This window comes from Numenius arquata, chromosome 10, assembly GCF_964106895.1.
Source record: "Numenius arquata chromosome 10, bNumArq3.hap1.1, whole genome shotgun sequence".
NCBI classification, from domain to species: domain Eukaryota; kingdom Metazoa; phylum Chordata; class Aves; order Charadriiformes; family Scolopacidae; genus Numenius; species Numenius arquata.
The window spans coordinates 27,450,956-27,467,997 of NC_133585.1; the positions used below are offsets into that span (position 1 = coordinate 27,450,956).

Sequence of the window (17,042 nt, forward strand, 5' to 3'; positions counted from 1 at the left end):
CCTGACAGCTGAGATGAAGGCCCTTGCTTATATTTCGTACCTCTCTAGATAACTTTGAACTTAATCCACCCTTTATTAGTGCAGGTGAGAAGTTCAAGGAGCTGACTGCCAAGAGACCGCATGGAAGAGCGATAACAGTATCACAGCTGGTGTAGGGGATGAACATCAGAATCGCCATGTGTTTGTCTGCTGTATATTTTCATATATGTTTCCAAACTTTCCACGCCATTTCTTTTTCCTGTGTTTTCTTTCTTTTCAATATGAGCTTATCCTAAGTGCTGACAACTTTCTGCTTCCATAGCTCACTTGACTGTAAGCTAAAGATACAACGTACTTGCAAGGTGGTGCTTGGCACTTTGTGATTGGATTTATATAATGCTTACATTGTTTTTTCTCTTTCCTTTTCCACAGTGTCTGTAGCTGACAAGCTGAATACCGTCATTGTCATTTACCTGTTTCTTCCATTTAACCTTTTTGTGTATTTGCAGCGTATCAATTGCACTACAGTATACTCCCTATTGTTTGCATTTAATACTTGTGTTTACTGTAGCTTTTTGACACTGTGTTTCTCGGGGATGGACTAACACAGTCACAAGTGCAGAGTAGTTCACTGCTAGTAGTTGATCTGAACTAGAATACCATCTTAAACTCCAATACTTGAAAACATGTGTGAGTTTCATGCTTTTGGGGGTTTTGCAGACCATTTTATTTCATGCCTTAGTGTTCCTTGTAAGTCAACACAGGTGTTTTTTTTTTTTTTAAGACCTATTTAATTTAGTCTCAAATTTATTTGTAATCTATTGTGGTATGTTCTTTTTGTTTCTAAATACATATTTGATACAACAAATTTTTGTTTTGACAAGAAAGCTCACCATTTTTTCTTACTTTGCAACAGCATTTACTATATACATAGATAATTTTGCTCCACAAAATGGAAAAAAATGACAGATAATAATAAAGTATTTTAGACTTCTGAAATGCAGGAGAAAGAAAATTTTTTTTTTTTTGGTGTGTTGATTAATGAAGTCAGGTGATTTCACCAAGAAGTGAAAACATGCATAGAAATTAAACATTTGATGGCCTTCTAATGTTCAGGAAATAAAAAAAAAAAAAAAGTTGGGTTTTTTTTCAGTAGGGATTGATGAAAAACAAAGTATAGTGGGAACCTGAATTAGTGAGAATGGTTCTCCTTATTCTTCTACTTAACAGTGAATGTTTTTATCACTGAACAGCTTTTTCAAGAAAATAGGGGTTTACATCCTTATTTTCATTTTTTTTTTTTTCCAAATACATACAGGTATCTTAAAACACATTACAAACTTCACTACACCAAGACACATGATGCAGTTGTCTTTGTGATAGAAGAGTAGATATCTTTGTGAATGGTAGATACAGTACTACACGTAGTGAAATGAAGTCACAGAGAGATTAAGTGTTTGGGTTTTTTAAATGGTGACATGACTCTGCTGTGGTGGTTGGTAAGAGATAGGACAGAAATCCTACCAGCTGGTGCAGGGCTCTAACTGTAACACAAACTGATTGGGTTGTGCAGGTGATAGGATGATTGTTTATATTCAGCTATTTGGTATTTTAAAGTTTAGGTTGCACAGTGTTTGCATCATGTGAGGAATGTAACATTTTTTTTTTGTTGTTTTCAGTTTGCAGACAGTAGGCTGCATGCCACCTCCTGTGTCTTCTGCAGTGATTTTAACCAAAGCTGTTGGTGGAAATGAGGTGAGTTTTCATTTTGTTCTTGAATGCTTTTTTTAAACAGAAGTTCAAACAAATTTTTATGTATGAGCTTGTGTAGCAAAACACTGACTGCAATGTTGATGCTATTGTGGTTTGTAAAAACTTCGAGAATTAAAGCTCGGGTATTGTGTTGGTGTCAAACAAGGGATTGTCTGCTGGTATTGTTCAAACTGAAAGGAGCTCAGTTTTCTGAGGTAATAGAAAAGCTTCTGATAGTAATTGGTGTTAGGAGACTTCTGCTTGTTGCTGCACTGTAATCCCTAACCATATAATGTTCATATGCTGTGTACTGGTTATGTCATAGAAACCGTTCGCTTCATAGTGAAGAACTGCCCTTGCAGTGGTTGTTTGGATGGTGGTTTGTACCAACAGGCCCTATAGTAGGAGGTCCTCGAGCTTGAAGCTGCAAAAATAGCAAGTGATGATGGAGACACAGAAGTTCATTTAAATCTTACATTGTTATTTGTGACTGCATGAAATTCTGTGGAATTCTCTGGCAATGATGCAATGCAAAGTTCTCAACAGGTAGGAAATATCAGAACTGAATTTGTTTGTGCAAACTCAGTTTGGTCATGTTGTATTTCTGCCTTAAAATGGCATATGCTGATGTCATTTCAGACTCTTTCTTTATCCATAAAACACTTGCTATTTTCAGGAAGACCAGTTAGCATTTAAGAAACTAATCCAGGTGTGCTAATTAATGAGGTTATTTCCTTTAGATCTGTTTCCTCATAATTGCTGAGGGTGGGTGAGACTTAGTAGGTGAGGAAGGGAGAGAATAACACTAAAAGAGGTTGGTTTTAAAGCTAGGGCTGATGGGATGCTGCTCTGGAGGGTTAGAGCCAAATCTTAATTCAGCTATAGAGCTTCTGTGTGAAGTTGGGCAAGTCATTTCAGCCACATTTTTTAAATATGGCCATTAGTTGTGTACTTCTCATTTTCTGAGTTGAGACTCTTGGGACCGATTAATGTCAGCTTTGAAAACACATGATAGCACTGAAATAGATTGAAGTTGTACTTTGTACTGACAAAGTGCTGTTTAATTGCTCTATCCTCTGAAGAGAGACCCAAAGCATCTCAAGTCAAGCATCTCTAATTACAGGCAATCCTGATGCACATCACTGTCTCCCAGTGTGTTACCTGAAAACCAGAATCATAAAATTGTCTGATGGAGGTGCTGTGGAGTAATTAGTATAAGGAAATAATTCAGATACATAGTAATGATGAACAGAGAAAAGTTTTCTAGTTATGACTCTGGATGCAAGTACTGTAAATTATACAAAGATGCCACATAGTGAACAGTGAGGATGAAATGAAGTATTGAATGAGTGCTTATTCCATGTTAGCGCCGTCTGTCCTGTCCTTAGAACAAGGAGAAGATCCTCTGGAAAAAAATAAGGTGTGATTAGTTAGTTGAAAGCAAGATCATACAGCATTTGTGTGAAGGAGTGAGAGAGGTACTTTAGTTTCTTTACCATTAGAGTTCACCTTTTCATGGTAGTATTCTTCTGGGGTGGTGTGTGTGTATTTTACCAGAACTAAAAACTGGTAATAAAACCAGAAACTTTTTGTCATGTAAAACTTATGTAACTATATAAATCACTGACAAAGAAAGCTTGAACCTCTAATTCTTCTGTGCCAAGCCAGTGTTGGAGGAATGTACAAATGCATACCTTCTAATTGACTTTTGCAGTTAGTTGCTGACAGCAGAGACAGATTGAATCAAGAATTAGGTCTTTGGAATTGAGAGTTCTCTGTCAGGCTCTAGGAAGGTGTGCAAAAGAGAAATACCCTTTAAATGTGCTCAATTTAGACAAAGTGTGTGGCAAATTTATTGCTAAACTTGAACAAGTTTCCAATGCAAACGTATTTTTGGGATTTGATGCTTCTCTGTCATTCGGACTACTGTTACTTTCTTCTAAAGAACAGCAAATCATGTCCCTCGTGCTAGGGGAGAAGATCTTCCTACATCTCTCCTTGCCAGATTTCACCTAAGCTGTTACTGATACATTTCTCTTTGACATGAGCAGAACAGTGCATTTTTTCCCCCGTTCTAATTTAAATCCATTCTGATATATGAAGAATTTAAACCTGGGAGTCAACTGGAAATATAAGTGACTGTACTGTGAGAGCATTTGTTCATAATAATGTCTCTTAAACTGCTTTTGCCTTGTCAAGCATGTATCCCTTACCTAGAGAAATTGATTTGTCCAAGGTGCATCTACACTGCATAATGTAATATGAAGATAAGTGAGCTTGCTCAGAAGCAATATAGCGAGGAAGCTCCACATGAGCTAATTAGTCTGAGAAGTGTCCTGCTGCTGGAGAGTACAGGCACACCCTCAGTAAGTGCTCTGAAGACCTCTTTGGATTTCATGAAACACAGCACATGAGAGCTGTGGTAGTCGATTCTGTTATGACAGTATAGAGGGTTTTAGGTTTTCTTTATCTAAGAAGTGACTGTTGAATGTCAGTTTGGACTCCGGGTTATTCTCAAAGAAATATCAGGCACTGTGGCATGGTAGGAGTAGTGCTCACCTGGGGCTGAGGAAACAGGGATTCTATTTTTAGCTCTGTCATTAACCTGTTGGGTAAAACAGAGTGGGGTATCATATCTCGGGGGTTAACAGTAATGGATAATGGTAACTTTGAAGTGTTTGAAGATCAGTGCTGAAAAGCCTTATGTAAGCTGTATTTTATTGTTCTGGGGCAGGGTGATAAAGTGCTTGGTCAAGTGCTTAGAAAGAGAGTCTACAGCATAAGAAGTTGCTTAGGTGGGGGATTTTGCAGTGTATCAGTTGGAAAATTGGGTTGTGAGATGATAAAAGGAAGACATTTTTGTTAATCTAGTGAGGATCTATTTTTTTTTTAACTGATACATGCTTGAGGGCACAAAACAAAATGTTTTACTTTTGTTGGCTAAGGAAGATGTGGTCACCAAAACTGATACTAAGAATTCTGATTAAACTGTGTTCATTGTTGAAAAAGTTAGTGTTCAGGGATTGTAAGTACAAACCCAGGTAAGCTAAAAATCCTCATTATTTAACAGTCAGTGTTTAATAGCAACTATAGAACCTACCAGTGTTTGTTTTCCTGATGGCTCAAACACATGGTATATTAAAAAAAAAATGTATCTAAGCTTTAAGTCCTCTTGATCTGTGTATAAGAATACAACAGCTGAACAATTACTCAACAGTGCAAGTATAAAATTGTCCAAAGTAAAAATAAATCTTCCTTCTTCCTATACATTGTTTGATCACCAACCTTGTGATCTATGTGGCTTTCAGATTTTTAGTCTTAGCAGCCGTTAGTCATGTCTTCCAAACTCTACCACGTTAGCCGTTTCTATTACTTTGCAGTATGCTTGGTAGATGAGCAGGTGTGGGCTGTTTCTGATGGTTGGGGCATTCCAGAGGAAATAAATCAAAAGCCCTTTGTCAGCAGTAGCTTTCCATTAGTAAGGGAAGACAAACGAGTCCATTAGCACCTTTGCTTGCTGTAGCTGTAGCATTATGGTGGGGAGAAGCATTATATTTGAAAGCCAGAAGGCTTCCAAGTCTTTTGGTGTTTGAGGGTGAAAATTAACATCTTCACTTAGCTCTGATGCGTTGAGTGGTTTGGTGGCTTGTTTTAGAGGTCTGGAAAGAGCCTTCTTCACAAGTCATAGGGATTACAGGGGGGGAAAAGATCTCTGTGACTTTATAAGGAAGAAGTGGAAAGACAGCAAAGAGATAATCAAACTGAAAAACAGTAGCAGAATTTTGTAGGTGTATTGGCTATTTTTTTCCGTTATCAATGGAGGAGACATCCAGTGTTGGCACTAGCAGAGTGGAAGAACAAAAGATTCTAGCTGCAAAGAAAATAATGCCGTGATTAGTTTGCTCTCGGTACTGCTTATTACATGAGACTTAAGACTGACTTTTCAAATCTCATTTCCTTACACATCACCATTGATGGCAGTGGCAGCACTAGAGGTGTTAAGCTGTTCAAGACAATGTTTACTTGTATTATTCAGAATAACTTGTGTACTAGTAGTGATATAGGTACCATGTTTTGAAAACATCTGATATGTGGCATTTTAAGACATTTATCTGTGGTTGTTGGAGGAAGATATGGTGGAGGTTAAAATTTCTGTCCAAAGCTCTGCCTATGTAATTCAGAGTAGCTAGGAGCTAGTATTGTTCTGTCCAGAGAGGTGTTGGCAAATGAGAGATGTCAGTGGTGGGGAGGGAGACACTCTGTGCTCTCTGAAAATCCTGGCTTTTGAAGGAGAGAAAGATGATTTATGGCTACTATGTCTTTTGTTTTGGTGGAAGTAGCTGTTCTTAATGTGATGAGCAGAAATACAACTTGTCTAGTAGGGCTACAGATTCACGCCTGTTGACTCTGTGACCCATTCTTAGATTTCTTCAACGCCTCTCCCTGGTCTGTGTATCATGTGTGGTTTGTTCTCTCAACTATTTCAACTCTTGTTTCTTCAGTCTGTTTCTCCCTTTTCACCCTGCTTTTCCATCATTCCTCTTGTGATCTCTTCCTGTATGATGGTGCTTTCATTAACCCTGTGAAGAATTTTCTAAAACAGTCTATTCCTAGCTCTTGTCACAAATACATTTAGTTCATTAAAAAAGCCAGTTTCAAGTACTGAATTTAATTTGATGTGTAGGAAGCTCTATATGAACAAAAAAATGTTTGTATGTACACTGGCAAAAAAATGACAGATCACCATGAGAAATCAAAACCTAATTTTTAATTTGGTAATATTTTCTCAATTCCTTAGTTGTTTCTTTCATCAGTAACATTTGAGAAGTCTCTTGATTTGCGAAGAGGACAGTCCATGTAGATAAAAAACCAGAAGGCCTCACTTTTGTTTTTTGCTCTTGTTGAGCCGTCAAGGTCAGGATTTTAATGACATTATAGCATCTCACAGCACAGAAGGCTTTTTTTTTGTGTGGTTTTTTTTTTTTTTTTCTAAAAAGTCAAGTCTTGTAGCTTTTCAATGAAAATGCAAACCTAATTTCTTTAAAAGTGATCTTTAAAAGTGATCTTTAAAATTTCTTTGATCTCCTGAGAGATCTGATTGGTAAGGTAGCGTGGGAAAAAGAACTGGAAGGGAGAGGGGCCCAAAAAAGCTGGGTGGTATTTAAGGATTGCCTCCTCCAAGCTCAGGAGAGGTGCATCCCAAAAAAGAAGAAATCGGGCAAAATAGCCAGTAGGCCGGCGTGGATGAACAAGGAACTGCTGGACAAACTCAGGACCAAAAAGGAGGCCTATAGAGGGTGGAAGCAGGGAAAGGTAGACTGGGAAGAATACAGAGAAGCTGTCCGAGTCACCAGAAACCTGATCAGGCAAGCGAAAGCCCAGGCAGAACTAAATCTAGCCAGGGATGTGAAAAATAACAAGAAGAACTTCTATAGATATATCAGGGATAAAAATAAGACGAGGGAAGCTGTGGGTCCCCTCCGGAAGGAAACGGGAGACCTGGTCACCCAGGATGTGGATAAGGCTGAGCTACTGAATGACTTCTTTGCCTCGGTCTTCACTGGCAAGGGCCCTAACCACACTGCCCAAGTCACGGAGGGCAAGAACAGGGGCTCTGGGAATGAAGAAGCACCCACAGTACAAGAAGACGAGGTTCGAGACCTCTTAAAGAACCTGAAGGTGCATAAGTCCATGGGACCTGATGAAATCCATCCACGGGTCCTGAGAGAACTGGCGGACGAAGTTGCTAAGCCCCTCTCCATCATATTTGAGAAATCGTGGCAGTCTGGTGAAGTTCCCACTGACTGGAAAAAAGGGAACATAACTCCAATATTCAAAAAAGGAAACAAAGAAGACCCGGGAAACTACAGGCCGGTCAGTCTCACCTCTGTGCCTGGCAAGATCATGGAGCAGATCCTCCTGAAATCCTTGCTAAGGCACATGGAGAATAAACAAGTGATTGGAAACAGCCAACATGGCTTCACCAAGGGCAAATCGTGCCTGACAAATTTGGTGGCCTTTTACAATACTGCCACAGACTTGGTAGACAAGGGCAGAGCGACTGACGTCATTTACCTGGACTTCTGCAAAGCATTTGACACTGTCCCGCACGACATCCTGGTCTCAAAATTGGAAACTCATGGATTCGATGGATGGACCACTCGGTGGATAGGGAACTGGCTGGATGGCCACATCCAAAGGGTTACAATCAATGGCTCAATGTCCAGGTGGCGGCCAGTAACGAGTGGTGTTCCGCAGGGGTCGGTACTGGGACCAGTACTGTTTAACATCTTTGTCGGTGACATGGACAGTGGGATAGAGTGCACCCTCAGCAAGTTTGCTGATGACACCAAGCTCGGTGGCGCAGTTGACACGCTGGAGGGAAGGGATGCCATCCAGAGGGACCTAGACAGGCTGGAGAGGTGGGCTCGTGCAAATTGCATGAAGTTCAACCAAGCCAAGTGCAGGGTCCTGCACCTGGGACGTGGCAACCCCAGGCACAAATACAAGTTGGGTGGAGAATGGCTGGAGAGCAGCCCCGAGGAGAAGGACTTGGGAGTGCTTATGGATGAGAAGCTCAACATGAGCAGGCAGTGTGCACTGGCAGCCCAGAGAGCCAACCGTGTCCTGGGCTGCATCAGGAGAAGTGTGGCCAGCAGGTCTCGCGAGGTGATTCTGCCCCTCTACTCTGCGCTCGTGAGACCCCTCCTGGAGTACTGTGTCCAGCTTTGGAGTCCTCAACACAGAAAGGACATGGACCTGTTGGAACGGGTCCAGCGGAGGGCCACGAGGATGATCAGAGGGATGGAGCACCTCTCCTATGAAGACAGACTGAGAGAGCTGGGGTTGTTCAGCCTGGAGAAGAGAAGGCTCCGGGGAGACCTTATAACAGCCTATCAATACCTGAAGGGAGCCTACAGAAGAGCTGAAGAGGGACTCTTTGTCAGGAAGAGTGGTGACAGGACAAGGGGCAATGGTTTTAAATTGGAAGAGAAGAGATTTAGATTAGATATAAGGAAGAAATTCTTTACAGTGAGGGTGGTGAGGCACTGGAACAGGTTGCCCAGGGAAGTTGTGGATGCCCCATCCCTGGAAGTGTTCAAGGCCAGGCTGGATGGGGCTTTAAGCAACCTGCTCTAGTGAGAGGTGTCCCTGCCCATGGCAGGGGGGTTGGAACTAGATGATCTTTAAGGTCCTTTCCAACTCTAGCCATTCTATGATTCTATGATTCTATGAAAAGTCTGCTTCTAACTATCCATTTCTGCAAGAGAGACAAATAAATATGTCAGCATTTCAAGGTGCTATAAAGACAAACCTATTAAAAGCTCAGAAATCCTCAGACAGAAATGCTGTAGAGATGCCAGATACTACTACAAAGTATTCAGACAGCAAATGTCATACTCTCCTTAAGAATCAAAGTAATGAAGAAAAGAAATTGAAAATTAGATCTATAAGTCTATTATCAGTTTGGGAGAAAAAACAATTTGCGATGACTTTTATGGCAGCTTAATGACATATTTTTGAAACGTAACATAACAGGCAAGAGCTGTGATGGAATTGTACAGATAAATCATGGCAGACAGTTCATTTTATTGAATAATACTTTGGCTGTTTTGCTATCTCATACACAATAAAACCATTGAGGATTTTTTGTTCATTTAAGCTGTAGCTTGTACAAAATGTCTTAATCAAGGTGCTGTTTTATTTTTTTGCAACTTTTATGTGGATCTGCTGTGCCTTTTGTAAAATGAGGTGTTGCATATGCAAGACAAGATTTTGAAATATAAAATAGGCTATAATGAAGAAAGCTAGAAAGGTATTTATGAAATAAGATGTAAAGTAAAGGAAGAGTTCTAGTATTGATTTCTAGATTTGTTTTTTGAAGCAGATGTAGAACATAAAACTGAATATAAATTTGCAAGGTCCACAGCTAGCCTTTCTGGTAAAGAATCAAGGGAGAGTAGTAACATTTTGCCAAGAAATTATATGTAAAAGTTTTAACAGATATTTTAAAGTAAAGACCGTATGAGTACTTACTGGGAAATGAACACTGGAAATTTCCTCTGTTTGTGAGTGGTAGCTTTTTTAAGTGAAAACAAAAAAAGTGAACCCTAACACTACTGTGAAGCCACAGGAAAGATATTGATTTCTCTAAAAATATCTGAAGTTCTTTGAACTGTGTATACATGTACATTAACCTTTTAAAAAAAAAAACAAAATAAAACGAATAAAAAGAAGTACAAGCTCTAATGGTTCGTGATTCATACACTGGTGCACCGGTGTACCAAGAATGTTTACCCTCGGAAGTAACGCATGAACATTATGAAATAAAATTGTTTAAGATCTTCAAATAAACTGTGTGTGTCATGATGTTTAGTTGTCTTCTATAATATAGTTTTTTCTTCTCTAAATATGTCAAAATTTGCAGTAGGTGGTCTAAACTTTAATTTCCAAATTGTACTTCAAATATGCATATTTTCAGGTTTTGTTTGTGAAAGGGTAAGTCATTTCATCCTACTGTTTTTAAATTTGACACTGTAAAAGGAAAAGAAAACCTATAGTGATTTTTTTAACTTTTATTTCCTATCTAATAAATTTTGTCTATCCACACAGATTAAGTAGTTCTAAATGAAAATGTAACTAATTCTACTGTTAGATACAGAAGTCTCTGGGAAATGTATGTGGTGTCAGGACAAATTTAGGGAAGATGTCTGTGCTTCACATGTACAAATATAAAGAATTAACTGTGTCAGCTTAAGCCTTGTATGTACATAGGAGCTGTTGTGCTATTAAATTCACCCACTCTATTCTAGTATTACAGTCTAATTTTTTATGTATCATAAGAGTTTACTTTTCTTCTGTCATTACTGTGCTTTGAGCAGATGGTTTTTATTGAACTATTTATTGACACTTAGGGGTTTTTCCTTCCCTGAGTGGTGAGTGCATTTTATATCCATCAATGCATAGGAGTAGCCCAAATTATTACTTACAATATGAATTTCATAACTATAATGTGTCCCAGTCATGCAACTCCATTAGATATCTCTAGAGTTCCTCATCGTCTTCTCAAATCTTCTATAACCCAAAGCAATTGTGGAATCTTCTGGGTTTTTTTCCCCTCTATCACTGTTCCCCTTTCATTTATCACTAGTACTTCTAATACAGATCCACTATTAAAACTGTTCAGAATGGAAGGAATTTTCAAAGGCATTCAACTCTACTTTTAATTCAGTGGAAGCAAATTCAGGCTTACAGGGAGACTTCCAAAATCCCCGTATTCGAGCACTTCAGCCCCAAACTCTGTAGTTCAATTTGTACAAAGTTTCAGATTCCCCTGATACCCTTGTAAAGCAGTTAGTTTCCTAACTAAGGTATCAGTGGTTGAGTTAGACTTGTGATAAAAGATTTAGTTTTGTCCCTGGTTACCAGTACCTCTAACTCAGGGTCTTACATATGGCTTATAAGGTGTCCAGTGGAAAAAGCCCCTCTCCTACTCTCCTGGGAGTGTAAGAGATTAGGGAAGTGCAAGGAAATCATGGCTATATTAAATCTCTTAACTGTGCAACTTTATGTACTGTTAGATGTATGACGCAGAACTTGAAGCTGTGTGTTCAGCCTTCCTAAATCTGGGGTGCTTGTAGCAGCTGTGCCACAATCTAGAAAGCTGTAAAATTGTCTCTTTAAATTATGCTAAACTGCTTGGGCTGTGGTTGCAATCTACCTGGAATCATCATAGCCTTGTGTTTTAACAGCTGTGTTTGCCCGACCCTCCTAGATCTGACTTTAACAAGAGTGTTTTCGGAGGCTTTGCTGCTGCTATTCTACGATGCTTGACTGGGGAGACCAGTTTTTTTTGCCTGCTGTGGGACATTCAGTGACCCTGAAAGCTGTTTGTGGCATAAAGAAGCCAGGATAGAAGAAGAGCCTTGCTCTCATGCTTGACAGAAATGGCCTTTTAAGGCAAGGTGATTTCGTATTTGTCTTGGTCTGCAGGTTAATTCAGTGTAAAATTACAGTGTGCAAGAGCTTGCTTTATTTAGTGGGGAGCGCTGTATGAAGTGTGTTGGCTATGCAAAGCAAGCATTTTTAACTGTTTGAACAAATCGATAATACCTCTGTTGAAGTATTTGCAGAGAGTGGAGTCTACTGGCCCCTAAAATTCAGCTTCTGTACTTCCTGGTGTTTAATCTTTATGGCTGTTTGAAAGACTGCAGGTATTTTACAGTGAGGGAAATGCGTTACCTGTGCTCCCTTCCTCAGTCCTTGAAAGGAAAGGCTATCTTCTGGAGAACAGTGAGGACTGGAAATATTATTCTGAAGATGACAGCTTTGAAAGGTTACAAGTGATTTGTTTGCAGTGAAGTGTTTTATGCAGTTTTAATTCCATTGAATGCCTGCATGATGCCAGCATCCACTGCGCAAGGGTCGTGTTCTAATGGCTTTCTTTTGGCAGAGCCGTGCAGGTGTTTGCTGGCACTGAAATCCAGCGGCATGCTTCTGGTTCTGCTGCCCCTCACCTGTTGGTTTATAAAGCAAACTCTATTTTAATATACATTTTAATAGCAAGTGAAGTGTTTAATCGTTGCATGTGTTAAGGTTGGTGTTTAGTCACTGATACAGCAGAACAGAAGCTGTTCGGCTTTGTTGCTTGCAGGTGGTTTATTTTCTACCATGAACAGTAAAGGTGGTTCCTTTGACGTCGGTTCATGTGTTCGCCTGTCTCTGTAGACCTGGACCCTCTTGCATGAAGGGATACTACTGCAGATGGCTTAGCGTGGCTGTTGGTGGCCCCAGAGTTGTGACTGGAAATGAAAACATGAATTTATAAAACTAGCAAAAGCTAATATGCAACAGTATTGATTGTCAAAAATTGAATCAATGCAGTATTTCTTTCTAAAAAGAACATTTGGAATGGTAACGTGTAAAGCATTGCTAACATTTTGAAATCTGATAAGTACCTGTTACATATGACTGTTTGCAGCTCACTGCAGATAAATCAAAATTAAGCATGTCTATTGAGAAGACAAAATGCCTTTTAGGAATATCTTTAGTGGATTTAGTCAAGGACAGCATTACTGTTCTTCAAATGTGCAAGTTCTGAACACTGGCTTGTAAAGAGATGTTACATTGTTTCTCCTTTTTTAAATTTGTCCTTTGTGTGTTAAAATCAAAGCCTCAGAGTATTTCACTTGGGAAAGTTTTTGTTTTTATCCAAGCATGTTTTTATCTGGTATGAATATATTTGCTTAGTGATTAATAATAATATATAGGAAAGAAAGCAATCACGCTTGCAAATTCAATATTTCTATAATGGGTCTTCTTTAGCTCTCTTTTTGGGTGTGCAATATTAAGTCCTGATTTGTGGAAGTCATAGCTGTATAAGATGAAGCAGGATTTTCAATTAAAATTACTATTATCTTTAAATTCCATTCTTTTTCAAGGAAATTAAATGGATTTTATTATCCTTTTTTTCATCATTATGAGAGAATATCATGAAGGTTTTTGTCTTCTAAATTGTTTGTCAAATGATTATATTCAATGCATGAAGAAAAAGTGTCTTGCATTCTATGAGGAAAACCTCATCTGTGTGATAAGACAGAACAAATTTCTAGTTTCCTTTATTTTTATATAAAATAAACAAGCCCAAATTTATTTAAAATGTTTTTGTAGAACTCTCATGAGAAGATAGGATATTTTAAAAGTGTTTTCAGTTTGTATTTTTCTGTTAAACTGACTTCGTTCATTTGTTAGTTAGAGCATTTGGCAAAAAAAATGTGGAGAGCAATAAAGCAGCAAATTTTCTCTGATTTCAAAGCATTATTTAGGCTCTAGTTTCTAGAAAATATTGGCCCTATTATGAAGTCTGAACAAGCTGCTGGTAAACTGTTTCTGGACATGTTGAAGAAAAGCCACATGCCTCCTGGGAACCCTTTTTCAGACATGCAGTCCTCACAGCTGGGTGCTTTCCTGCTCAGCTAGGATTTTTGCAGGTGTTTCCTTGTGCATATGGCCTTTGCTGTCTGAAATCCACTACTGCTGCTGCCACTTGTAAATTAATGAGGATGGGGGGGAAATGACACCACTCAGAGTAGCTGTAGCACAGGCTACATGTGTACTTGTGTGGGAAGCCCCTATGAGAAGATGCTAGCGTTTAGGAAATTTTGAAGGGCAGGAGGCTGGCAAAGGAACATTATCGCATCCACTATAGGTGCCCTGAAAGCACAACAGCCCCGGATTATTCATCTGTGTGACAGGGGAGAAGAAGTTTTACCATTAGATACAATCTTTGCCAACCCTTTCAGTACCTCATCATATATATCCCACCACAAGCCGCCTTTCCAGACCATTTGCTTCTCTGGCATTTTGGGTCCCCTCGCCACCCTTAGCCTGACCTTCCTCCAGGTCCACGATGTCTGCCTCCGAATCCTGCCCTGCCTCAGGCCCTCATACACATCCCCAGGGAATTGGCACCAACTGCTTGGTCACTCTGTGAGACAGTGCGAGGCAGAGGCCAAGTGGGAACCGGTAGGAGCCACGGTCATGCTTGGCAGCATGTTATTATTCACTGATCTGCATTTAACACAGTGAGGCAGTAGCTATATTTTTTATTAATAGGGCTGCAAGCCAGTTCTTGAATTTAGGGTAAATAACACTTCTGAAGGAATTTTCACCAAGATTCAGGGGAACAAAAAAACTTGCCTTATATGGAGGTGGATACAGTAGTTCTGTATCTATTTAATTAAATCTATTTCATTTTAATAATAAAGGGATGTTTAGTAAGAAATACATAAGCAAAGAAAGAAGCTAGTGCACTGCTTTCAGCAAAGAAGTTTGCAGCCAAACTGCTGACTTCTAAACTAAAGAGAATATTACTGTACTTGAGCTGAATTTGAGCTGGTTACTGTGTTTGAGCTGGTAAGTCCAGAGCAAAAGTGTATTTCCTGAATTAGTTTCCCAATTTACATATATTACTTCTTCAGTGAAATTTTGAAACTCCCTGTTCTAGCAGGTATTGTGGATTATTGCAGCAAGATTCCCAAAATGTTGAATTTCTAGTGTGTGGATGACTTTCCTTAGCTACACCTTTTTGTTGTTATCTTTTGTAATGATCTAAATTCATTTTGTTTGTAGATATTGTTGTAAAATGTCTGTAACGCATACGAGGAAGTATACTTTGATACATACTGGTGAGTGTTTCAGCTCCAACTGCATATCCAAAACCTTTTAAAAGGAAATCTCAATGAGCCCCATGGGGCAAAGTAAATTATTACATGTGGTGAACTCTTAAGTCATAGACCAAGGTCATGGCAGTGAGAGTGTATTTCAAAAAGGTTTTATCTGTGCTTGGAAAGCAAATGAAATCTCTCATCATTAACTTTAGAATTATAGTTATAAGAGGATTTTCACGAGAGGTGAAAGATCAAGTTCATGGCGGACATAATGGAGTCTGAAAAGTTCTTTCTCAGACATAATACCAGGGCATGAAACATTCACTGAGGTTTTCACATTATCGGTGGGGAGTTTACAGCCTCTAATCTGGACACTGAAGATCAGAATATTTGTAATTATTGCTGTCTATTGTGGCTTTATTTCAACCTTTTTAGATAAAAAAAAACCCTCTTTTTTTTTTTTTTAATGCTGTGAGGACTGTTAGAAAAATTTCCTAGCTTTTCAGTTGTGTCAGTCTCTGTCATAGCGTTCAGGCAATACCTTCCTTAGTTAATAACAATAATCTTTCTATAGAAAATGTAATGAATTTAGTAAACCTGAATGATCTTCAGTCCCTAACGAATTAATCAAAGCACATGTGCATGCAGTGATATGGTGTCTCTGTCCTTATTTGTTGATAGTTCACGTAAACCAGAATGAACAAATGTTGAAGGGAAACGGGGCAGAAAAGTGTAAGTAGAACTAAGGTTTTTAGTGACCTAGACTATTATCCTGTCAGCGGAAATGGATATTCATTTGTCTGTTCATTCAACAGGCTTTTACATTTTGCTAGGCTTCTTGTGTGTACATGCATGCATTTCAGTGGTACCAATGAGCAACAGAAATCTGCTCAGTAGCAGAGAGTCTGAACTCTGTGCCTGCATCTTGGGAACGGTTTTGCAAATATCCCTGCCAATAACAGCGCTCACTTGTTCAGAGTCTACAGTGCTCAATCTGTTTGCTTGTAGAAGTGTTGAAATTTGCCAGTGATGTGCTGTGTATAAAAGCAGATTATTAAACAACCACGGGCAAAAATATATGCCTTCATATTTGTGATTTCACTGTCATGAAGGTTATTACATTTACAGGAAAGTTTCAGCTGTTGTGATTTTATTTGGAAGAGTCTGTTTAGTCCTGTTTTCATGCTATTTCACTTCTAGGTAAAATTTATGGTTTCAGTGTTTTATTTTCTTAAATCCTTCCATCTACTTAAAGGAGAAGTATTTATTAAAATGTGCATTTATTCCCTGAGTTACAACTACAAATAACAAGTACATATTTTTGGCAAGTGATTTTTTAATTTCTTTGAAAATATAAAAAAGAAGGTTTTATAACTGGAAGAGAAAGTCAGCTCTAAGAATGGCTATCAGGTTTTATTCTACTTAAGCAAAGTACTTTGGTTCAAAATGAATGTGTTTTTAGGGAAACTTTTTGTATATTCAATATATGTGATTTCTTAAAAGTCCCATGAGAAGAGGAAGCATAAGCTGGATTAATAGGTTATCCGTAATTCAAGAAATGACAACATTAAAGTTGGACATAAAATCTCAGTTCTGATCTATGGATGTGTTTTATGCTTCTGTTTTAAAATGGCATGTGGTATGCAATTTAGAAAATATATCCTGTAAGATTTTTTTTCTGTAATGTTAATGTCATATGTATTATCTCAAAAATACTTACTGTACTTTCATTATCCAAATGGTTCAAAATATCTGTATTGAGTGAGACTTTCTATATAGGTTATGTTCTCCAAGGTGTATATTTTAATAATTTAGTCAATGGCCTCTTACATGTTTTCAACCAGCACGGCAACCTCTATTGTACAGTTGTGAGGCATTTCCATTTCTCAGCATAGTCACAAACGTCTGTGACCTATTGATACTAGGACGTTTTTGCTATTCGTACCACCCATGGCAATGACTTCTTCATGGCTTGATTCTCTGCAATTTATGATCCAAGAAACTCGGAACAATAGGAGTTACTTGTAAGTACGGAATACCCAGAAAAATATGCAGTATTGTAAAGTGCTATCCTCAAATCCCTTCTGAAACTGAGTCACTCTGAGGCACCTCTACTTCATAAGGGGTCTGCTGTCGTGACCC

At 38.7% G+C, this 17,042-nt stretch overlaps 1 protein-coding gene across 3 annotated transcripts in view; it reads left to right on the top strand.

The window, feature by feature from the left end:
* SLC10A7 (solute carrier family 10 member 7) overlaps positions 1 to 17,042 on the top strand; it is a 152,673-nt gene that overhangs the window by 12,156 nt on the left and 123,475 nt on the right. For 2 of the 3 annotated variants that reach the window (XM_074154789.1, XM_074154790.1), the window contains exon 4: positions 1,659 to 1,734. In XM_074154789.1, the coding sequence (XP_074010890.1) occupies positions 1,659 to 1,734 (76 nt within the window). Of the gene's footprint in view, positions 1 to 1,658; positions 1,735 to 17,042 lie in introns of those variants that run through there. The other variant, XM_074154791.1, reaches the window with a different exon arrangement.